Source organism: Cyprinodon tularosa, unplaced genomic scaffold (assembly GCF_016077235.1).
Source record: "Cyprinodon tularosa strain WSP-4 unplaced genomic scaffold, ASM1607723v1 ctg693, whole genome shotgun sequence".
In the NCBI taxonomy this organism is placed as follows: domain Eukaryota; kingdom Metazoa; phylum Chordata; class Actinopteri; order Cyprinodontiformes; family Cyprinodontidae; genus Cyprinodon; species Cyprinodon tularosa.
Genome location: NW_024039444.1, coordinates 26,485 through 50,607, shown reverse-complemented (window position 1 = coordinate 50,607; position 24,123 = coordinate 26,485). Strand labels below are relative to the sequence as shown.

General features: G+C 47.5%; 1 protein-coding gene across 1 annotated transcript in view; it reads right to left on the bottom strand.

The window, feature by feature from the left end:
• The window catches only part of szt2 (SZT2 subunit of KICSTOR complex), a 125,455-nt gene that overhangs the window by 80,866 nt on the left and 20,466 nt on the right, over positions 1–24,123 (bottom strand). The window contains exons 15-38 of the mRNA XM_038268121.1: positions 20,890–21,095; positions 20,589–20,825; positions 19,633–19,711; positions 19,456–19,544; positions 19,180–19,348; positions 18,971–19,088; positions 18,774–18,887; positions 18,470–18,673; positions 18,310–18,368; positions 12,804–12,942; positions 12,416–12,727; positions 12,113–12,320; positions 10,072–10,199; positions 9,651–9,915; positions 8,873–9,026; positions 8,513–8,605; positions 8,327–8,405; positions 7,778–8,041; positions 5,378–5,513; positions 5,189–5,305; positions 5,046–5,115; positions 4,725–4,910; positions 3,133–3,339; positions 916–1,102 (exon numbers count right to left, since the gene is read on the bottom strand). Of these exons, the coding sequence (XP_038124049.1) occupies positions 916–1,102; positions 3,133–3,339; positions 4,725–4,910; positions 5,046–5,115; positions 5,189–5,305; positions 5,378–5,513; positions 7,778–8,041; positions 8,327–8,405; positions 8,513–8,605; positions 8,873–9,026; positions 9,651–9,915; positions 10,072–10,199; positions 12,113–12,320; positions 12,416–12,727; positions 12,804–12,942; positions 18,310–18,368; positions 18,470–18,673; positions 18,774–18,887; positions 18,971–19,088; positions 19,180–19,348; positions 19,456–19,544; positions 19,633–19,711; positions 20,589–20,825; positions 20,890–21,095 (3,820 nt within the window). The remainder of the gene's footprint in view (positions 1–915; positions 1,103–3,132; positions 3,340–4,724; positions 4,911–5,045; positions 5,116–5,188; positions 5,306–5,377; positions 5,514–7,777; positions 8,042–8,326; positions 8,406–8,512; positions 8,606–8,872; positions 9,027–9,650; positions 9,916–10,071; positions 10,200–12,112; positions 12,321–12,415; positions 12,728–12,803; positions 12,943–18,309; positions 18,369–18,469; positions 18,674–18,773; positions 18,888–18,970; positions 19,089–19,179; positions 19,349–19,455; positions 19,545–19,632; positions 19,712–20,588; positions 20,826–20,889; positions 21,096–24,123) is intronic.

Here is a 24,123-nt window from a genome sequence, read left to right as displayed (position 1 = left end):
AAACCGATGATGTCGACCCGTTGGTAGGGTTTAAACAAGTTTCCACAATAATAGCAATAATAGTTAAAAACTATTTTTTATTTCATGGAAATGTGACTATTTTCTTCTATAGCACCTCATTTTTCTTGTATAATAAACAAGAAGCATCCTCACATCTAAGTAATTATATTACAGCTCACTTATCAAACACGAAACAGTGAAGATTATTTTTTAATGTTTTCAGATGTCTATACTTTTCAAATGATTAATTAACTTATTAATTAACAATCATCCTATAATTAACACATTAGCAACCATCTTGTATTACATAAATTATGCTCTACTCTTATTTAAAATTCAAAAAGGAACGTTTTCAAAACATTCTTTGAAATTCTAAAACATGAAAAATGTAAATACATAGTTAACTTGGCTACCAACTAGTTAATTTGGCTAATAACTCGTTGCTTTGGATACTAACCAGTTGTTTTGGCTAGTAACTAGTTACTCTGGCTAGTTACTGGTTACTTTGGCTAGTAACTAGTTACTTTGTCTGGTAACTAGTTAGTTTGGCTATTAACTAGTTGATTTGGCTAGTAACTAGTTACTCTGGCTAGTTACTTTTACTGAGCAGTTACTAACTCAGTAACTTTTTAGAGAGGTAACTAGTAACTAACCTGATTAAGGTAATGTTGGCACCTCTGACGACGGACCCACTGATTATAACAACAGTAAACGGAAGCATTGTGTTTCTATAAAGAAAATATCTACCGGTATCTAATTTCTATCACCATGAAAATATCTGAAGCCCAAACAGTCGATTTAAGTGTTTTTCCCTGAGATCAAACTAATATCGATATTGGATCAGGAAATGCTCCACACAGCATTCAGACCTTCATGGCTGAGGTCTGAAGGCATCTAAACGTGTCTGACACTCACTGTGAGAGGACTCGGCCAGGCTAACGCTGGAGGCCGTCTTTGGGGGAGAAGTGGACTCGGGCTGGGGGGGGCTCGAGCTCGCCACGTCTGCCGAGTCCAGCTTCTTGGCTCCAGCCGTTTCTCCAGCCTCTGATGTAGCAGCAGTAGAAGGCTCCCTGAAAGGATCTGCATGAAGATGGAAGGCAGCCTGAAGATGAACACAGACACTGTTAGAGCTTCATCTTGCGTTCAACCTGAGCATTTCATCCAGACACGGCTGCAGCTCTGAATTAATGGACTCTGAGGAGGATGGAAAGCAGGGCTGGGCGATATGACCTCAAATTGACATCAGGATGAACTGGGCAGTTTTACCATGACGATAAATGCTCAAACTCCTCTATCAGAAACAAAGACGTGCAGAAAATGCAACTGATCTATTTATTATTTATTTATTGAATAAATCACATTACATATAACTCTCAATTAAATATTAAAGTCTTGAGCCCATTCAGCTTTAACATTCAACAATGCCTCATTGAATAGCAGAAAAAAATTTTTGCTCAAAGGTAATGGAGCCTTTTGCACATCTCTGAACTCCACAGCGTGGCTGTACTGCAAGAGGCTGGATGTGTTACTTTGGGTCCCCTCAGTCTGCAGACTAAATTTGCATTTCATGTTGTTTTGTTCAATCCTCTGGTAAAGGCTCCTTCTGATCCAATACCCTAAAAGAGTCCTCTAAGAAACGCTCTTCATGTTCCACCACCCTAAAAGAGTCCTCTAAGAAACGCTCTTCATGTTCCACTACCCTTAACGAGTCATCTGGTAAAGGCTCCTCCTGTTCCACCACCCTAAACGAGTTGTTTGGTAAAGGCTCCTCCTGTTCCAACACCCTAAACGAGTTGTTTGGTAAAGGCTCCTCCTGTTCCACCACCCTAAAAGAGTCCTCTAAGAAACGCTCTTCATGTTCCACTACCCTAAACGAGTCATCTGGTAAAGGCTCCTCCTGTTCCAACACCCTAAAAGAGTTGTCTGCTAAAGGCTCCTTCTGTTCCAACACCCTAAACGAGTCCTCTAAGAAACGCTCCTCCTGTTCCACCACCCTAAACGAGTTGTTTGGTAAAGGCTCCTCCTGTTCCACCACCCTAAACGAGTTGTTTGGTAAAGGCTCCTCCTGTTCCACCACCCTAAACGAGTTGTTTGGTAAAGGCTCCTCCTGTTCCACCACCCTAAACGAGTTGTCTGCTAAAGGCTCCTTCTGTTCCAACACCCTAAACGAGTCCTCTAAGAAACGCTCCTCCTGTTCCACCACCCTAAACGAGTTGTTTGGTAAAGGCTCCTCCTGTTCCACCACCCTAAACGAGTTGTTTGGTAAAGGCTCCTCCTGTTCCACCACCCTAAACGAGTTGTCTGGTAAAGGCTCCTTCTGTTCCAACACCCTAAACGAGTCCTCTAAGAAACGCTCTTCATGTTCCACTACCCTAAACGAGTCGTCTGGTAAAGGCTCCTCCTGTTCCACCACCCTAAACGAGTCGTCTGGTAAAGGCTCCTCCTGGTCCAACACCCTAAACGAGTTGTCTGGTAAAGGCTCCTCCTGTTCCACCACCCTAAACGAGTCGTCTGGTAAAGGATCCTCCTGGTCCAACACCCTAAACGAGTTGTCTGGTAAAGGCTCCTCCTGTTCCACCACCCTAAACAAGTCCTCTAAGAACGCTCTTCATGTTCCACCACCCTAAAAGAGTCCTCTAAGAAACGCCCTTCATGTTCTACTATCCTAAACAAGTCGTCTGATAAAGGATCCTCCTGGTCCAACACCCTAAACGAGTTGTCTGGTAAAGGCTCCTCCTGTTCCACCACCCTAAACAAGTCCTCTAAGAACGCTCTTCATGTTCCACCACCCTAAAAGAGTCCTCTAAGAAACGCCCTTCATGTTCTACTATCCTAAACAAGTCGTCTGATAAAGGATCCTCCTATTCCACCACCCTAAACGAGTCGTCTGGTAAAGGCTCCTCCTGGTCCAACACCCCAAATGAGTCATCTGGTAAAGGCTCCTCCTGTTCCACTATCCTGAACAAGTCCTCTAAGAAACGCTCTTCATGTTCCACCACCCTTAAAGAGTCGTCTGGTAAAGGCTCCTCCTGTTCCCTGACCTGTAGGAATCAGCTTAGTTCTAGACATAAAACAATTAATAAATGGTTCACACCAAGAGGACAAACTGGGAGAAGAAGAGTGGAACCTGACCTGCCGGATGTTCCCAGCTTCTGGTTCTCTGTCCAGCATCAGAGGCTCCATGTGTTCTTCAGGGTCCTGTGGGGGTGTGGTGGTGGTTTGGGACAACCTGTGGTTGGCCTGGATCCTCTTTGGGTGGTGTCTGCTCAGGGACATGTAGTAGAAGTTGTCCTCCACTCCATTCAGAATGTAACCAGAGAACGACAATCTGGAGAACTCCTGCAGAATCACAACAACCAATCAGACATTCACCCATTGGCTCACCATTTCACTGAGGGAACCTGCAGAGAACCTGAAGGACCACGTTCTATAACCACATTCTCTAATTGAAGGAACGGTGTTCTATAACCACGTTCTCTGCCTGAAGGAACAGCGTTCTATAACCACGTTCTCTGCCTGAAGGAACGGCGTTCTATAACCACGTTCTCTGCCTGAAGGAACGACGTTCTTCAATGGCGTTCTCTGCCTGAAGGAACGGCGTTCTATAACCATGTTCTCTGCCTGAAGGAACAACGTTCTTCAATGACGTTCTCTGCCTGAAGGAACGACGTTCTATAACCACGTTCTCTGCCTGAAGGAACCACGTTCTATAACCACGTTCTCTGCCTGAAGGAACAACGTTCTTCAATGACGTTCTCTGCCTGAAGGAACAACGTTCTTCATTGACGTTCTCTGTCTGAAGGAACGACGTTCTATAACCACGTTCTCTGCCTGAAGGAACCACGTTCTATAACCACGTTCTCTGCCTGAAGGAACGGCGTTCTTCAATGACGTTCTCTGCCTGAAGGAACGACGTTCTATAACCACGTTCTCTGCCTGAAGGAACCACGTTCTATAACCACGTTCTCTGCCTGAAGGAACAACGTTCTTCAATGACGTTCTCTGCCTGAAGGAACAACGTTCTTCATTGACGTTCTCTGTCTGAAGGAACGACGTTCTATAACCACTTTCTCTGCCTGAAGGAACCACGTTCTATAACCACGTTCTCTGCCTGAAGGAACGGCGTTCTTCAATGACGTTCTCTGCCTGAAGGAACGACGTTCTATAACCACGTTCTCTGCCTGAAGGAACCACGTTCTATAACCACGTTCTCTAATTGAAAGAACCATGTTCTATAACCACGTTCTATAATTGAAAGTGCCACATTCTATAACCACATTCTCTAATTGAAGGAACCACGTTCTCTGCCTGAAGGAACAACGTTCAATGACGTTCTCTGCTTGAAGGAACGACGTTCTATAACCACGTTCTCTGCCTGAAGGAACCACATTCTATAACCACGTTCTCTATTTAAAAGTACCACATTCTATAACCACAGTCTCTTTTTGAAGGAACCACGTTCTCTAATTGAAGGAACCACGTTCTATAACAACGTTCTCTGCCTGAAGGAACAGCGTTCTATAACCACGTTCTCTAATGGAAAGATCCATGTTCTATAATCACGTTCTATAATCCCTCTGTGTGAGGGAACCACGTTCTTCACGCTGAATGCGTGTTCTCTGTGTGTTCTCTAAGCTTGTGGCCCTTCTAGTGATGAAGGCCTGATTTGCTGAATTGTCCCACAGCAGCTCCCATAGCATCATTCCTGGTGGGCGGGGTCTAACCTCTTTGAACTTTTCCAGTGACTGTTCTGGCCCAAAGACAAACTGCAGGGGAACCTCCTCACAGTGGCAGTGCGGCCGTCCGTTGGACTGGAACACATGCTCGGCCACTTTATTCAGGGTTGCCGAGGCGATGACCCGGGAGTGACGCAGAGCGGAAACGATTTCGTCCTCCAGCAGCCAGCGGATCTGAAGCACATGGAAGACATGGATCCGGTTCTAATCAGGACCGGCTGTCAAGCAGACTAGTACAGCTTTGGTCAGCTGGATCAGACGGAACCAGCCCAACAGAACCAGCCTGCTAAACAGAGGAGCAGAACTCACCTCATCCAGCGTGGACAGAACCGCCAGTCTGTGGGTAAGTGGGAACTTAGACAAGGGATCCCCAGAGACTCTGGAGGAGACAGAACATGAGCTTCACGGATCAGAACCTGAATATGTCTGAACGGCATTGTGTCAGCACGCACCTCTCTGTTCCAGACCCTCTGAGGCCGTCCAGCGCCGCCATCTGCTCGTCATCAGAGCGGTAAGAGGAGGGCAGGCCCGGAGATCGGCTCAGGGAGACGCTGCTCTCTGAGGTGTACCTGGAGGGGGAGGATGCTGCGGCTGAGATGCTCCTCACTGGGTCAGAACCGGGCCGTTCAGTAGAACATTACCTGTTGTGGTGGTAATCGGCCATGAGCTCTATCTCCAGGGGAAGGGTCAAAACGAACACGTCCAGGGTCACTGAGAGCTCCGTCAGGTCCACCATCTGGAGGTGCTCTGGGTTCTCCAAGCAGGACATGATCTGCCCTGAAAGCAGAACGACAGACAGAACCAGTGACTCTGAAGGTTCTACCCCTACTGTGTTAACACCATTACATAGATTACAGGCATGTCTGAAGACATAAAAACCTGGATGACTCTTAACTTTCTGCTTCTGAATGCAGACAAAACAGAAGTTATAGTCTTTGGACCAGAAGCTGATTAGTCAGTCACTTCATTTGGATGGGATTAAACTGATTTCAGATAATAAAGTAAAAAATCTTGGTGTTGTTTTTGATCAGGACCTGTCATTTAAATCCCAGATCAAAGAGGTTTCTAGAATTTCCTTCTTTCATCTGAGGAATATTGCAAAAATTAGAAATCTCCTGTCCAGGCGTGATGGTGAGAAACTAGTCCATGCATTTGTTACTTCAAGGCTGGACTATTGTAGCCTGACGTAGTCCTACTCAATTCTAGTCAGAATGAGTCTGATGCTGCTCCATAGAGCTGTGATTATGGGGCGTGTTTTGAACGAACCAGGAAAAAAAATGCCTCTGCACTCAATTGGATAGACCTACAACCAATAACAGCAACGGAGTGCGTGACGTATGTTAAGCGACGCATAGTTGTTGTCAACGAAAATCAAAGCGTGCAGTTGCACGCCTAGAATAAGAAGATGAGCCTTGATGGCGTTTCTCTGTTCCTCTTTTAAAATTAATTTGCTGTCGATATCTTCTAGAACAGACCTAATAGCAGAATCTACTCACCTCAACTCTCCAGCGGCAGCCATTGTTGTTGTCACCCAAGCGCGCTTTGGTCACATGGTTGATTACGTTACAGTTGATCATCTGTCCATCATCGTATAAAGCCCGCCCTGACAATTTGATTGGCCCGCCAGATAATGTGCGAGCATACTCCCGCTACTATTGAGCAATGCCAGACCGAACTTCCCGACCTCAAAAGTTGTGGGCGGGACTAAGTTTGGAATGGCACCCAGGCTAGGACTATTGTAATTCTTTACTATCAGGAAGTCCACAAACTGTAGTTAAAAGCCTTCAGCTGATCCAAAATGCTGCAGCCAGAGTTCTGATGAAAATGAAAAAGAGAGATCATATCTCTCCTATCCTGGCTTCTCTTCATTGGCTTCCTGTTAAATCCAGAATAGAATTTAAAATCCTCCTTCTCACATATAAAGCCTTAAATGGCCAAGCTCCATCTGATATCAGAGATCTGATTGTTCCTTATGTTCCTAACAGAGCACTTCGCTCTCAATCTGCAGGTTTACTAGTGGTTCCTAGAGTTTCTAAAAGTAGAATGGGAGGCAGATCTTTTAGTTCTCAGGCTCCTCTCCTGTGGAACCAGCTACCAGTTTTAGTCCGTGAGGCAGACACCCTGTCTACTTTTAAGGCTAGGCTTAAAACGTTCCTTTTTGATAAAGCTTCTAGTTAGAGTGGCTCAGGTTATCCTGAGCTATCTCTATAGTTCTGCTGCTATAGGCTTAGACTGCTGGAGGACATAGGGACCCCTTTTTCATCATTCTGCTTCATTCTATCTCTATTCTCCCACTCTGCAGAATCTGTTAGTTCAATCTCTAACGTTCTGCTCTCTCTGCTTTTTCTCATAGTAGCTTCATCTGGTCTGTTCCTGTTTGGCTGTGACTCCATCCTGGAGAGAAATATCAGCTGTGCTGCTGCCATCAACACCTTTGTTTCTAGATGTTGGAGCTTGGCCTGTTTTCCAGTGTAGTTCTGTTTCTCTGACTGTGACTAACTGGATGTGCTCTCTTTCATCTTATTCACCACCTACTCTGAGGTTCTGAAGGTTCTACCCCTGTTTGCTTTGAAGTTCATCAGCCAATCAGACTCCGGAGAGCCTGGCCTGGTCCCCATCACAGAGACCGACCCATCAGAACCTTACCACCCCAAAGGAGGTCAGAACCACAGTAGACCTGTAGAAGAAAACAGGCTCTGAAGGAACAAGGGCCTCTGGGCAAAGATCTGCTACAGATCTACAGATGTATAGATTATAGACCAATAATCTATAAATCATGGATCTATAATCTATATATCCATAGATTTACAATCTAGAGATCATAGATCCATAGTCCATAAATGATAGATCCTTAATCTCTAGATCCTTGGAAATCTGGATCATAGATTTATATATCATAGATCCATAATCTATAGACGATATATCTACAGCCCTAAATCTATAATCTATCTATGGATCTACAATCTATAGACCATACCTCTATGGCTCCATAGATATGGACCTATGACCCATGGGTTATAGATGGGGGCGGGGTGACTCACCGAGGCATGTGGGGAGGGTCCGGGTGGGGGTGGATCCATGGCCGCCGTTCATGTTAACTGAACACGTGACATGGAGGAAGAGCGGGGGCAGGTCTGGAACCAGAACCTCGGCCTCCAGTAGAGACTCTCCGTCCAGGATGCTGAAGGAGTCCTGGTCCTGGTTGACCGTGTTGGAGTCCGACTGGGAGCTGGTTCCTGCCTGCTCCTCGTACGCCACCTCCAGGTCCGGGTCGCTCTCCAGCAAACAGGAGCCGCATGCGTTCTCTAGAACCACAGAATTACAAGGTCATCCCCATGGCAACGCCTGCTGTGTGATCTCAGACAGGACCTGATTCTGGACGAAGACGGAGCAGAACCACCCTGGACCCATTTCCTCCTGACTGGTCCTGCTGAGGCCAGGACCAGTCAGGAGGAAATGGGCCGGTTGGTTTGGACCTTCATCTGTTCCAGAACATCAAAGCATCATCATTTCGCATGTGAGCTACAGGAAGAAAAGCCCTGTCGGTCTGGTCCAGGTCCAGAACCGACTGGACTGCTACAGAACCTCACCTTCCTCACTGGTGGGCTCGGCGTCTGATGTCGGCTCCTCGCTGGGCGTCCTCTCATGGCCACCGTCCTCAGAGTCCACCTGGGCGGAAGAGAAAATGGTCATCCTGCAGATCCCCGGCAGAACTGTGGTCCTGATCTCAGCTGGGTTAGCAGGTCCGGTTCTACGGTTGACTGGATCTCACTCACCTCCTTCTGGGCCGACAGAGGACAATAGAAGTAGTAGTGCGGGTTGGACGGGACGCTCTTAAAGTGCTGAGACAGGATCCTCAAAAACTTCTCCTGTAAAGACATTAGTCCAACAGTGAGTGGTCCAGAACCATTCGGACCAGGCCTAAAGCCCATTTCAGATGGGATCTGGACAGAACCATGCTCCACCTGAGGAAGGTCATTACGTGTGGAACCTCAAAGCTGCTTACCCCGTCCCGTCCAGAACTCAGAGGACCCAGAGGTCTGGTTCTGGACAGGACGCATTCCCTGCACAGCATCAGGGCAAAGGAGCAGGTTTTTGTTCCAATCCTCTAAAGTCTGTGACATGTAAAGACTCACCTGAATGATTTTGTGCAGGTCTGGGTACACGTCACACCTAGGTTCCGTCTGCAGCAGGGTCAGAGGAAAGGCTGGGAGTTTGGGATCATCCTGGTTCTGCTGGGAAGCCTTCCCTTTAGATTCACCTTCAGAACTGTCTTCAACTTCACTGCTGCTGAGCGGATAAAAAAAACAGTGGATTCAGCTACGGTCAGACTGGGAACGATTTTCAGCCCTGGCATTTTTTCATTTACACTTTACATTTACTGGCTTTAGTTGCTGCTGCTGCGTGACGTCCCCGCTCGCACGACGCCAGCCAGACACCCACTCACACATACTAGGTCTACAACATTAGCCCAAGTGTTTAAAATCACCAACATAACACAATGCAATACAGAGGCAGACAGGCGGTTCTTCAAGAATGAATCCATGAAAGCTCAGCGGTGTGTCAGCGTTCACTGCCAGTCTAGGTGGCATGTTGGCAATGAAATGGAATAATGTAAACAGATGCAAAAACCCCATCATGCACTGCAACATACAGCCTGCACCAAACATAAGCTGCTCGATAGATGGCCTGACCGTGAACATCAGGTCTTCATTATGGAAAAACCCAATACTGCTACTACCCTTTCTATCTAACCCTGGTCCTGCATGCAAGCTGCTTTGTGTCTTACAGGCTTTTTTCAGCTGTTTATCGATGGTTCTGCTGAATTTAAGCAACTCGACCAAGGGGTGGTAAAGCAGGAAACCTCTAAAATGCAGGGCAGAGATGCTGGGGACTGCCACTATCAGAGCTCACCTGCAGGAGTTGGCTACGCCTGTGCTGGTTTTAGTGGGCATCTCGTCCACCGGTCCGATACTGAAGGAAGGCATTCTTCTAAGCTGTGGACCTCCTCCAGGTCTCTGAGTCCTGCTTCTCTCCTTAAAGCCCCTGATGTGACCACATAGAGTCTGAAGGAAAGCCGTGATGTCGATCTCCTGAAGAGACTCTTCACAGTAGTCCATGGCCAGGAGGATGTCTGGGGAGCTGATGCTGCAGGCCTGCTGCAGGCTGCGGTACACACCTGAGACACAAAGGCTCCATCAATCACTGAGTTCCAGTTAGACCAAACACCCTGGAACCAGCTGAAATGTTCTGGTTAACAGTCTGGGTTTCAGCCCAGAGGCAAGCAGCCAAAGGTCCCATAAAACTACACATCCAGCCTGTGGACAGGACTCACCTCTAACATAACTCTGGTGGTAGTGCTCCTGCAGCAGGCTGCAGTAGTTGGCCAGCTCCTTATGCTTCTGAGGATGAGACAGGATGTCTGTCCAGCTGGACAGACCACTGCGGTCCTGAGACAATGACCTGCAGAAGGAAAAACATCCCTAGCTGTGACATCATGTCTGAACAAAAACAGAGAAGTACTTAGAAAAGGAGACCTTCTAGCCTGGAGGGCAGAGCAGAGCTGGTCTGAACAGCTCCTTATATTGATAAAAGGTTTGAGTTCTTGAAATCCTCCTTCTCACATATAAAGCCTTAAATGGCCAAGCTCCATCTGATATCAGAGATCTGATTGTTCCTTATGTTCCTAACAGAGCACTTCGCTCTCAATCTGCAGGTTTACTAGTGGTTCCTAGAATTTCTAAAAGTAGAATGGGAGGCAGATCTTTTAGTTCTCAGGCTCCTCTCCTGTGGAACCAACTACCAGTTTTAGTCCGTGAGGCAGACACCCTGTCTACTTTTAAGACTAGGCTTAAAACTTTCCTTTTTGATAACGCTTCTAGTTAGAGTGGCTCAGGTTATCCTGATCTATCTCTATAGTTCTGCTGCTATAGGCTTAGACTGCTGGAGGACATAGGGACCCCTTTTTCTTCATTCTGCTTCATTCTATCTCTATTCTCCCACTCTGCAGAATCTGTTAGTTCAATCTCTAACGTTCTGCTCTCTCTGCTTTTTCTCATAGTAGCTTCATCTGGTCTGTTCCTGTTTGGCTGTGACTCCATCCTGGAGAGAAATATCAGCTGTGCTGCTGCCATCAACACCTTTGTTTCTAGATGTTGGAGCTTGGCCTGTTTTTTAGTATTTAGTCCTGTTTCTTTCCTATAGCTATGAGGTCAGCTTTTACTGGGACTAACTAAATGTTTTCTCTTTCATCCCTTTGACACTGAACTGGCTCAGAGCTCGTCTGATTAACCGTTAATTTCCCAGACAGAGTTACCTGTAGGGCTGGCTACCAAACAAGTTTCTTTAATTGGCGGTAACGTTAAACGTGATTGCGTCACCAGGAAAAATACATACATGATGAGGCCTACCGACGGGGTCCACGTTTGCCTCGTTGAACCGCTTAAAAATGCCACCCAGGTCAAAAGTGTGGCTTCAATTTATTAAGACAGATGCCAATAGTGCGCAATGCAATAAACGCGAAATACAAATTTTTGGTAAGGCTGGCAAAACGACTAATTTGATGAAGCACCTAATCGTGTATGGGATAAATTTAAGAGCGGAAAGTTGCTCAGTGTTTGACTGCAAGAAGAGCGGCGTGCAGCCAGCCCAACCATCCTCCTCTCAGCAGTCCATGGCCAGTAAAAAACCGGAGCGCAGTGATTTAAAATATCAACCACCGGACTCGGCACTGTGAGGACGGCGCTGTGTCTGGAATTTCAGCAGGCAAGTTAAAGTTCATTAGCGTTACTTCAACTTAACATGTGCATCGTGCTGAGTTAGCATGTAGCCTTGTTTTAATGCTGTGTAGCTAGCTAAATCAAAAGCTACCCTTTACAGACAACGATTAGCTTGTAAAAATATGTCTATGCATTGGGTCTGCTGGTTAAACAGCTAACCTTATCTTCACTGTTAGTTTTATATTCTCCTCATAGTAGCCTCTGACTGGTATCAGAAAAATATCATTCAGGATCGAAGTAAAGGTATCCGATATCGAAAACTTTTGATAGCCAGCCCTAGTTACCTGTGGAGCTAGCTTACTGTTAGCATATCTAACATAGAAATGCTTTCTAGATCAGCTCTTTATATCTCCAGTTTCATGTCTCCTTGAACCCCAGTGGGCCTCAGCAGATGGCCGCTCACACTGAGCCTGGTTCTGCTGGAGGTTTCTTACTCCACGACAGAGTTTTTCTCTCCACTGTCGCTGCATGCATGTAGCAATTCTTGCTCCTCTGGATAGTTAATAGTCCAGGATAGAAATTAACGGGATAACTGTCAGATATGCAATTTGATCCCTGCTGTATGGAGAACCGGCGTACGCTGAGGAGGCTCTGTACCTGAGGAAGATGTCCTTGGGCTGGCAGCGGGAGTTGGGGTGCACCAGTTGCTCCTTTAGGTTCTCCAGTGAGCAGTTGTACACATAAAGTGGACACCTCAACTGGCCGCTGCTGGAGGTGCTCTGCTGGGACACCTGCCTGCTGAAACCAAAGGTCAACTTTTCTTTCTTTGGTTCGGAAAATTGGACCGCTTCTTTTCCCACAGGTTCTGAAACCATTAGAATAAGGTTGATAGTTGTGGTGCAATCAGACGTTTGTTACTGCTGTCTTTGGCTCATTCTCAACCAAACCAGTATGACCAACCTGACTCCGGTGTCCCAGCCTCCACCTCTGACTGCCTGCTGTCCGCGTAAACAGGCGACAAGTCCTCAGGCTCAGTGTGACTCTCAGATGGGGATGTAATGAGGGAGGACCTGGCTGAGATGTTCCCACAGCTAGAGCTCCTGCACAGCTTAGAGACCAGGTAGGTCAGGGTGGACTCTGACCTGTCGGGTCCACTGGTGGAACCTGACAGAGAGTCTTCTTGAGACTTGTTGCTGGGAGTCAGAGTATCGTCCTCTTGTGTGCTGACCATACCTCCAGGCTCAGCTCCTGATGCCATAAGCATCAGGACATCTGAGGAGAAGATAAAACATGCTGTAAAGCCAGCTCATCATTGCTCACGACTTATCCCTAAGCTCACCTCACGTACCTGTGAAGGTAGCAGGGAGGAAGGTGAGGAAAAGCTGCTGGGAGCTGATGTACTTGGCGTAGCACCTCCACTGTGGGACAGAGGAAGCCCTCTCTCTGAACAGAGGCTCCTCATCAACAAGCTCTGCATTGCTGAAGCTCTGAAAAGCCATGTTTGGTTCACAGAGATAGACCGGTTACTACAGCAACAGCACTTTGATAATTAATCACATCATTCACAACCTACATTCAACATCAAAGTAAGTACACCATCTTTGAATCGAACAATATCATACGTTTATTTTTCAAGCTTGATGTGGAGAATCTGCAGGGGTGTTTGGGTTCTATGCCCTGTTGATCACCCTGACCCCATCCATCTATAAGGCCGGCCCTCGTTCGGGTTTGGAATACGGCTCATATATCAGGTTCTGGGCTCACGTTAACCCGTAAACCAATCCTGACTAAGCCTAGGTTAGGACAGGTGATCAACAGGGTTAGTCTTTATTTGGTTCCCTCACTGGAGGAGTTGCTTGTGCGATCTGCTAAACACTAATGTGAGCATAATGTTTCCAGTCTAGATGTTCTGGAACAACCATCAGATTTACTATTCATCTACTAGAATGCTGAGCTAGCTCCAACAGTGTTCTCCCTCTGATGTGTTTTACTAGCTGGTTATCAGATTGCTACTGTCGAGCTACTCCTACTCCCAGTCTGATTCATAATAACTCAGAACCACCTGATACGTCCTGATAATACAAAATGACATGAAATCAATATATCAATGCCTTTAGGTCAGTTCATCCAGACAAACTGGTTTAAAGCTACCTCTTACTCTGCTGATTGCACACAGTCACTGACATCAAAACTTGCTTTATCAGTTCTCAGTTCTAAGAGGGAAAAATCTGTAAACATCTCTTTATCATATTTAGCACGAATTACTACAGTTGGCAATATCTCTAAACTGCTCTGGTGACGAGTTACACAGTGTAACAGCTCAGATGGCGTTTTGCACAGCGTAACAGCTCAGGTGGCGTGTTGCACAACGTAACAGCTCAGATGGCGTGTTGCACAGCGTAACAGCTCAGATGCCGTGTTGCACAGCGTAACAGCTCAGATGGCGTGTTGCACAGTGTAACAGCTCAGATGGTGTGTTGCACAGCGTAACAGCTCAGATGGTGTGTTGCACAACGTAACAGCTCAGGTGGCGTGTTGCACAGCGTAACAGCTCAGATGGCATGTTGCAAAGAGTAACAGCTCAGATGGTGTGTTGCACAGCGTAACAGCTCAGATGGTGTGTTGCACAACGTAACAGCTCAGATGGCGTGTTGCATTACGTAACAGCTCAGATGACATGTTGCACAGCGTAACAGCTCAGATGGTGTGTTGCACAATGTAACAGCTCAGGTGGCGTGTTGCACAGCGTAACAGCTCAGGTGGCGTGTTGCACAGCGTAACAGCTCAGGTGGCGTGTTGCACAGTGTAACAGCTCAGATGGCGTGTTGCACAACGTAACAGCTCAGGTGGCGTGTTGCACAGCGTAACAGCTCAGGTGGTGTGTTGCACAATGTAACAGCTCAGGTGGCGTGTTGCACAATGTAACAGCTCAGGTGGCGTGTTGCACAGCGTAACAGCTCAGGTGGCGTGTTGCATAGTGTAACAGCTCAGATGGCGTGTTGCACAACGTAACAGCTCAGGTGGCGTGTTGCACAGCGTAACAGCTCAGGTGGCGTGTTGCACAACGTAACAGCTCAGATGGCATGTTGCACAACGTAACAGCTCAGGTGGCGTGTTGCACAGCGTAACAGCTCAGGTGGCGTGTTGCACAGCGTAACAGCTCAGGTGGCGTGTTGCAGAGTGTAACAGCTCAGATGGCGTGTTGCACAACGTAACAGCTCAGGTGGCGTGTTGCACAGCGTAACAGCTCAGGTGGTGTGTTGCACAATGTAACAGCTCAGGTGGCGTTTTGCACAGCATAACAGCTCAGGTGGCGTGTTGGACAGCGTAACAGCTCAGATGGCGTGTTGCACAACGTAACAGCTCAGGTGGCGTGTTGCACAGCGTAACAGCTCAGGTGGCGTGTTGCACAACGTAACAGCTCAGGTGGCGTGTTGCACAGCGTAACAGCTCAGGTGGCGTGTTGCACAACGTAACAGCTCAGATGGCGTGTTGCACAGCGTAACAGCTCAGATGGCGTGTTGCACAATGTAACAGCTCAGGTGGCGTGTTGCACAGCGTAACAGCTCAGGTGGCGTGTTGCACAGCGTAACAGCTCAGGTGGCGTGTTGCACAGTGTAACAGCTCAGATGGCGTGTTGCACAACGTAACAGCTCAGGTGGCGTGTTGCACAGCGTAACAGCTCAGGTGGCGTGTTGCACAGCGTAACAGCTCAGGTGGCGTGTTGCACAGTGTAACAGCTCAGATGGCGTGTTGCACAACGTAACAGCTCAGGTGGTGTGTTGCACAGCGTAACAGCTCAGGTGGTGTGTTGCACAATGTAACAGCTCAGGTGGCGTGTTGCACAACGTAACAGCTCAGATGGCGTGTTGCACAGCGTAACAGCTCAGATGGTGTGTTGCACAATGTAACAGCTCAGATGGCGTGTTGCACAGCGTAACAGCTCAGATGGCGTGTTGCACAGCGTAACAGCTCAGGTGGCGTGTTGCACAGTGTAACAGCTCAGATGGCGTGTTGCACAATGTAACAGCTCAGATGGTGTGTTGCACTATGTAACAGCTCAGATGGCGTGTTGCACAGCGTAACAGCTCAGGTGGCGTGTTGCACAGTGTAAGAGCTCAGATGGCGTGTTGCACAATGTAACAGCTCAGATGGTGTGTTGCAAAATGTAACAGCTCAGATGGCGTGTTGCACAATGTAACAGCTCAGGTGGTGTGTTGCACAACGTAACAGCTCAGGTGGCGTGTTGCACAGTGTAACAGCTCAGATGGCGTGTTGCACAGCGTAACAGCTCAGGTGGCGTGTTGCACAGTGTAACAGCTCAGATGGCGTGTTGCACAATGTAAAAGCTCAGATGGTATGTTGCACAATGTAACAGCTCAGATGGCGTGTTGCACAGTGTAACAGCTCAGATGGCGTGTTGCACAATGTAACAGCTCAGATGGCGTGTTGCACAGCGTAACAGCTCAGATGGTGTGTTGCACAATGTAACAGCTCAGATGGCGTGTTGCACAGCGTAACAGCTCAGGTGGCGTGTTGCACAGTGTAACAGCTCAGATGGCGTGTTGCACAATGTAACAGCTCAGATGGTCTGTTGCACAACGTAACAGCTCAGATGGTGTGTTGCACAATGTAACAGCTCAGATGGCGTGTTGCACAGTGTAACAGCTCAGGTGGCGTGTTGCACAGTGTAACAGCTCAGATGGCGTGTTGCACAATGTAACAGCTCAGATGGTGTGTTGCACAATGTAACAGCTCAGATGGCGTGTTGCACAGCGTAACAGCTCAGGTGGCGTGTTGCACAGCGTAACAGCTCAGATGGCGTGTTGCACAATGTAACAGCTCAGATGGTGTGTTGCACAATGTAACAGCTCAGATGGCGTGTTGCACAGCGTAACAGCTCAGGTGGCGTGTTGCACAATGTAACAGCTCAGATGGTGTGTTGCACAATGTAACAGCTCAGATGGCGTGTTGCACAGCGTAACAGCTCAGGTGGCGTGTTGCACAGTGTAACAGCTCAGATGGCGTGTTGCACAATGTAACAGCTCAGATGGTGTGTTGCACAATGTAACAGCTCAGATGGCGTGTTGCACAGCGTAACAGCTCAGGTGGCGTGTTGCACAGTGTAACAGCTCAGATGGCGTGTTGCACAATGTAACAGCTCAGATGGTGTGTTGCACAATGTAACAGCTCAGATGGCGTGTTGCACAACGTAACAGCTCAGGTGGCGTGTTGCACAGCGTAACAGCTCAGATGGCGTGTTGCACAACGTAACAGCTCAGGTGGCGTGTTGCACAGCGTAACAGCTCAGGTGGCGTGTTGCACAACGTAACAGCTCAGGTGGCGTGTTGCACAGTGTAACAGCTCAGATGGCGTGTTGCACAGCGTAACAGCTCAGGTGGCGTGTTGCACAGTGTAACAGCTCAGATGGCGTGTTGCACAATGTAACAGCTCAGATGGTGTGTTGCACAATGTAACAGCTCAGATGGCGTGTTGCACAGTGTAACAGCTCAGATGGCGTGTTGCACAATGTAACAGCTCAGATGGCGTGTTGCACAGCGTAACAGCTCAGATGGTGTGTTGCACAATGTAACAGCTCAGATGGCGTGTTGCACAGCGTAACAGCTCAGGTGGCGTGTTGCACAGTGTAACAGCTCAGATGGCGTGTTGCACAATGTAACAGCTCAGATGGTGTGTTGCACAATGTAACAGCTCAGATGGCGTGTTGCACAACGTAACAGCTCAGGTGGCGTGTTGCACAGCGTAACAGCTCAGATGGCGTGTTGCACAACGTAACAGCTCAGGTGGCGTGTTGCACAGCGTAACAGCTCAGGTGGCGTGTTGCACAACGTAACAGCTCAGGTGGCGTGTTGCACAGCGTAACAGCTCAGGTGGCGTGTTGCACAGTGTAACAGCTCAGATGGCGTGTTGCACAACGTAACAGCTCAGATGGCGTGTTGCACAGCGTAACAGCTCAGATGGTGTGTTGCACAATGTAACAGCTCAGATGGCGTGTTGCACAGCGTAACAGCTCAGGTGGCGTGTTGCACAGTGTAACAGCTCAGATGGCGTGTTGCACAATGTAACAGCTCAGATGGCGTGTTGCACAACGTAACAGCTCAGATGGTGTGTTGCACAGCGTAACAGCTCAGATGGTGTGTTGCACAACGTAACAGCTCAGATGGCGTGTTGCACAACGTAACAGCTCAGGTGGCGTGTTGCACAGCGTAACAGCTCAGATGGCGTGTTGCACAACGTAACAGCTCAGGTGGCGTGTTGCACAGCGTAACAGCTCAGGTGGCGTGTTGCACAGCGTAACAGCTCAGGTGGCGTGTTGCACAGCGTAACAGCTCAGATGGCATGTTGCACAGTGTAATAGCTCAGGTGATATGTTACATAGTGTAACAGCTCAGGTGACGCTTTACACAGTGTGAAAGCTCAGGTGATGTGTTACATAGTGTAACAGCTCAGGTGACGCTTTACACAGTGTGAAAGCTCAGGTGGTGTGTTGCACAGTGTAACCGCTCAGGTTGATATATAGTGTAACGTTCAGGTGACGCTTTACACAGAGTAAAAGCTAAGGTGACTTGTTGCACAGTGTAACAGTTCGGGTGATGTGTTGCACAGAATAAAAGCTAAGGTGACGCTTAATACAGTGTGAAAGCTTAGGTGATGTGTTACATAGTGTAACCGCTCAGGTGATGTGTTACATAGTGTAACAGCTCAGGTAATGTGTTACATAGTGTTATAGGTCAGATGATGCATTTCTATTTAGGTCTTCTCTAAGAGATATCTCCAGGGAATAAAACATTAAAGTTTCCTTTAAACCTAAATGGTTTAGGTGAGGTGATTACCTGTAAGGTGCTTGTAGATCCCATCACCTCCTTGCTACTGTCGGCTGTGTCTCTTCGCTCTGCAGGTTAAAACAACAGATCAAAAGAGATCATGAGGAAGGCGACAAACAAGGATGACTATCATCACACCGCCAAAATGTCAGCAGCACCAGTGACTGACCTTTAACCAGCGACAGCGAAAAAGGAGCGGCGTGTCCGTCTCGTTCACGCTCCACAACATGGTCGGTGAAGGCAGCGTGGTCAGCTGCAGCCAGCGGCACCTCTCTGTCACTAAGCTCCTGCTCCAGGCTGCTGTGGAAGAGGCTGAGCAGTAGCTCATTGGGAAGGGTGGGGGGCTGTTGACCCAGATCTTCATTTTCTATATCTAAGAAAACCATTCAGAAAATAATCAAGCATTAGAGATGCTATAAAGACACGGAAGGTTTCTAGCGCCCTCATCTTGGCTAAAGGAACAGACGCCGTACCTGCAGTGAATGTTAGGAAGAAGAGTTCAACCTGCTGGCAGTTTGGAAGAAGATGTATGAGATCAAACTGGAAGGGAACCATCTGGATGCTATCCTCCAGCGTTGAGACTTCTGCTAACAGGACGAGGACCATCAGTCAGTTCATGAGAACCAGAACCCTCAAAGCAGAGCCCACCAACACCGAAACAGCTGGTTACCTTGCTCCACCCTTTGTGCAGAGGGTAGTGAGCAGACCTGCTCCTTGTTAAGGCAAAGATGGTTCAAATACTCAAAGGTCATCATGGTGGACATGCAGGCCAGGTCCCTGGGGAAAATCTGCAAAGACAACAATCACAGCACACCGAGTATAAGACAACAGACAAAGGGAGTGCCAGGGGCCAGCAGGGTCTGGATGTCTGATAGGTACCGCTAGTGGAATGTCCTGGTATTCAAGGCCCTGGAAGTGTCGGTGCTGGTCCGTGCAGTTCAGCACTGAGCCACTCTGAGGTTCCACCCAGCATTCCGTTACCAGGTTCAGCTCCATGTCTATGTCCACAGCTTCCACCTCCGTGTCGTTGTCGTCGTCGGTAGAGAAGCTAGAAAAGAGAAAGAGGAAAAAGGACGGAAACAGAACCTGGTTCAGAGGCTCATTCCGACTCAACCAAAACCCAACATACTGCTTAGAAGATCCATGGCTTCATACCTGTCCTTACTGGAGGGGGAGTGAGGAGGAAACAAAATGTACTGAACGATGCAGGAGTGTCCTTCCTGGTCTGGGTCGTCTCCTGAGATCTAAGGTCGAAGTTCAGAAGAAAGAAGCAGCAGTCAGACAGTCCAATGAGAGCACAGAACCATTAGAGCAGGTTCAATCCCAGCTTACCTTCATAGGCAGCTCAACCACCATGTTAACAATGCCCTCCCCACTGGCAGCAAAGTGAAAACCTTCTGACAGACGAATCCTGTCAGGACATTACAAAAGAGTTCAGATATCAGCCTGTTGTCTCACAAAAGAAAAGGAAATTAAGACCAACCAGTTCCCTGAAGGCTGGCCGTTAAACATGCAAGCGTTCTTCAAGAACCTGGAAGGTTCTGCCTTGAAACGCCTAACCCAAGGATACATCCTGGAAGGAAGTGGATCTAAAACCTTTCAGATCTCAGTACTGTCCAGTCATGGCTACATCCCAGAAGGAAGCTGATCTAAAACTTTTCAGATCTTTGAACTGTCCGGTCATGGCTACATCCTTGAAGGAATCGGCTCTAAGCCTTTTCCAGATCTCGTACTGTCAGGTCATGGTTACATCCTTGAAGGAATCGGCTCTAAACCTTTTCCAGATCTCGTACTGTCAGGTCATTGCTGGATCCTTGAAGGAATCGGCTCTAAGCCTTTTCCAGATCTCGTACTGTCAGGTCATGGTTACATCCTTGAAGGAATCGGCTCTAAACCTTTTCCAGATCTCGTACTGTCAGGTCATTGCTGGATCCTTGAAGGAATCGGCTCTAAACCTTTTCCAGATCTCGGTACTGTCAGGTCATGGCTGGATCCTTGAAGGAATCGGCTCTAAACCTTTTCCAGATCTCGTACTGTCAGGTCATTGCTGGATCCTTGAAGGAATCAGAAGTTGCCTGTGAGTGAAGCCAGCCAGGGATAGGTGTGTTGAGCTGGGTCCACTGGGAGAAAAACGTCTTCATGCCTCAATAATAAATGGGGTGTGATTCTGAACGTTTGGTTTTGGATGAGACCGAATCCACCTGGTCTCCAACATAACAATCACTCATCCTAATGAAAGCTTCTAATGAGGTTTAAGCAATAAGCAAAGCATTGTCAGTCATACTTACTCTGAGAGCATGGAAAGGATGTGAGCGATGGCCTGTGTGGTCACCGCTGCCCCCTGGCTGCTCTGCACGGCCCACACCCAGCGCCTGTGGAGGAAGTAGCGCGACAGCGAGGCCAGGGTGGAGGAGGCCGTCCGGTTGGCTGCTATGCTAAGAGGCACAGTGCTGTTAAAAGGCACCGGGAAATTCTCCATGCTGAAGATGAAGGGAGTCCTGAAGTCCAGCGGCAGCTTGTCATACCTGTATGCCAGAAACACATTTAGACAGCTCCTCTGGAGGCATCTGCTGTATCAGCCACACTCACCTTATAAGCAACTTCTCCAGAGGTTTATTGAGGAGCACCACACAAGGTCTGTCAGACAGGGCAGGCTTGGTCACTTGAACCAAGGGGGCTTTAGATGGAGACACATGTCCACCCGTCTTCCTCTTGGTCTTTGGAGTTGCTTCCTTGCTCTGAACACGGTGAGGGAAGCGAAGCTTTAGGATCTGCTCCCGCAGCTCTTCTACAATCTGATTAGAGAAGAAGAGTGGTAGGTACAGATGGCTCTAAAACCCCTCTTCCTTCCTGATCTAAAATGGAGAGCAATTTATTATTTCTGATGAATATATCATGGATGAACACAGCTGGAAACACCTCAGCTTTCTCAGAACAGATTTATATAGGCATTAGATCCGAAAGTCACAGGGAAACGGTACAGCTTAACAGCACTGGGGTTTTTGATCATTTCATGAGTTTACTACGTTCTAAAAGCTGAACCACATACGTTAATAGCCACCACATGCTGACCTCATGTTAGCTACCAAATGCTAACATATTTGATTCTTATCTATAAAGTTATGAAAACTTTATTTCAATAAAGAATGTTGGCCTGAAACAATATTGGAATAGGGCAGAGGGTTCCCTTGCATCTGCTAGCCATAAGCTCTTTTTCTAAGCAGCTAACAGACACTTACAGCATTAGTCGGCTAACATTTCACTAGCTTAGCTAACATCTTCTTTTGTTATTCCCTTAGGAGTAATCTCTAGTGATGCATAATGAGGCATCTTGGAGCCAAACTGTATGAATGCTGCGTTGATACCGTCTCACAGAATACTGACACCTGCTGGACATTTAAAGACATTACAGGCAGCTGATTTAACAGACTGAACTAGTAAAATGATATCATTTAAGTTATTAGGGTTGTATTATATTATTTCACATCTATGTTTAAATTGAAAATATCTTTAAAATTTTGGAATCAGCCAATTAATAATGTAAAAATTTATATTAAAATTTATCACAGTTTCACTGAAAAACCGAGCTTCAGCAGCTTTCCATAGCAAGACCACTCAGTCCTTCCCCGTATGCGTCACTTCCACTATGATCATCTGTAATAAGGCTTTAATCTACAAAAGACTCTAGATAATGTCCAGTTTGTGTCATAAACACTTGAAAAACAAATAAAATACTAAAGAAATGAGCAGCATGGTTGGAGGACATTTATCAAGGCTCAATTTTAAAAAGGCAGCTTGAATTGATGCTGAATGTCAGCTTAGGCCTTAGAGTCCGACTTCTTGAAGCAGAGCACAGGAAGTGTGTGGACGCTACAACTGGACCAAATATAAACATACAGAAAAATTGTTTCCATGGCAATCAGCCAATAAAGACCAGTCCAGATCGCATCACTCTCCCAGTATCAGTTCTATTTCATCCCTACTGACCGCCAGAGGGCGGTGCTGAAAGCACTGAATGTTCCCTTTGGGCATGCGCAGTTCGAGTAATTATACCAACAGAGTCACACCTGTGACACTGGATGACCACTTCGCTAGCTTCCCCATTGTTTAATGCCCCTGTCTCTTGCTGACTGGAGTATTCTCTACCCTCCCAGGGCTGCAACGGGTCGATTCTGAAGATTACGGAAGGTAAGTTTGTTTGTTTGCTGGTGATGGTAGCGTCTGCGCCCCCTCTCCCGGCTTATGGCTTTTTCTTACCATTTTACCTACAGCCTGGTGCTGTTTTGTTTTGAACTGGAACTCGCTAAGCCATTCAGAGATTTATAGACTAACAGAAGTATTTTAAAGTCTATTCTCTGAGATACAGGGAGCCAGTGGAAGGACTTTAGAACCGGGGTGATGTGCTCTACTTTCTTAGTCTTAGTGAGGACACGGGCAGCAGCGTTCTGGATCAGCTGCAGCTGTCTGATCCACTTTTTAGGCAGACCTGTGAAAACACCGTTGCAGTAATCAATTTGACTAAAAATAAACGCATGGATTAGTTTTTCCAAATCGTGCTGAGACATTAGTCCTTTAATCCTGGAAATGTTCTTCAGGTGATAGAAAACTCTTTTGCTTTTGGAGATTCAAGTCTGAATCCAGCACTACAACTAGATTTGGGGCCTGATCAGTGGTTACTAGCTGAAGCGACTGAAGCTCTGTGCTAACTTTAAATCTCACCTCTATTGGTCCAAAGATTATTACTTCAGTTTTGTTTTTATTCAGTTGTAGAAAATTATGGTGACGGTAGTGGTTCTCGCCCCCCTCTCCCAGTATCGGCCTCCTTGTGTTTGCAGCCTCTTTCGTTTCTCTGCTATAAATGGTGACGGCTGCGTTTGCGCCCCCTCTCCCGATTTTAGACATTTTTTTAAAAATCCTTGTCGGCCTTCGACATGGATCTGTGCCCTACCTGCCTTGGACTTGAGCACCTTTTGGAGGCGCTGTCAGAGAACCCCTGCATGAACTGCAGTTTTATGCCCGATGCAGTGAGGGTGGCTCGGTTGGCCCAGTCGTGCCCCCAGGAGGGCTCTGACCTTCCGCCCTCTGGGCAGGTGGTTCCCCCCCAAGCGTTCTAAGCGGCATGTTGGGACCACAGCATCTGTGCCCCTTCCCTGGAGGAAGCGGGCCAAACCTGACCAGGGCCTGTCCACAAGGGTGGAGCAGTTTTCAGCAGAGTTGGCAGAGATGAAGTCCTTGTTACAGACACGCCAATCTGATGCCTCGCTTCCAGTTGCCAGGCTCTTTTCCCCACACATGCCCGAACTGGTTGCAGAGGATGACATAATATCTCTGCCTCCTTCTGCTTCTCATTTTAGAGATGAAGAGGAGACAGGGTCCTCTCAAGCCTCTGAGACTGCTTCATTTTCATCTCAGAGTGCTGTTGAAGAGGCAGGTGACAGTTCCATCCGGGAGTTCATGTCTATGGCCCCGAGGCAGCTGTAGCTGGAACTCCCACAAGGGGAGGTATCCAACTCCGGTAGTGCTTTTTTCAGACGTGGAAGAGCTCCTACTCCCTTTTTTTGTTCCTCCATCAGAGGAGTACCTGAAGGAGTTCCACGCCTGTTGGCGGGAACCGAGAGCATTGTCACGTCTCTCCTCAGATGGTCGCATGTTAGCTGCAATGCACAAGTTGGTGAAGGCCTCCCTGGACCGTATACAAGCAATTGAACCCCCTGTTGCTTCATTGATTCTGTCACCATATGAAGCCCTGCGTCCTGATGTCTGGTGCTCGTGGACTCAGTGTCGGGTTACAGATGACCTCCTGTGTAATGCGTACAATGCAGG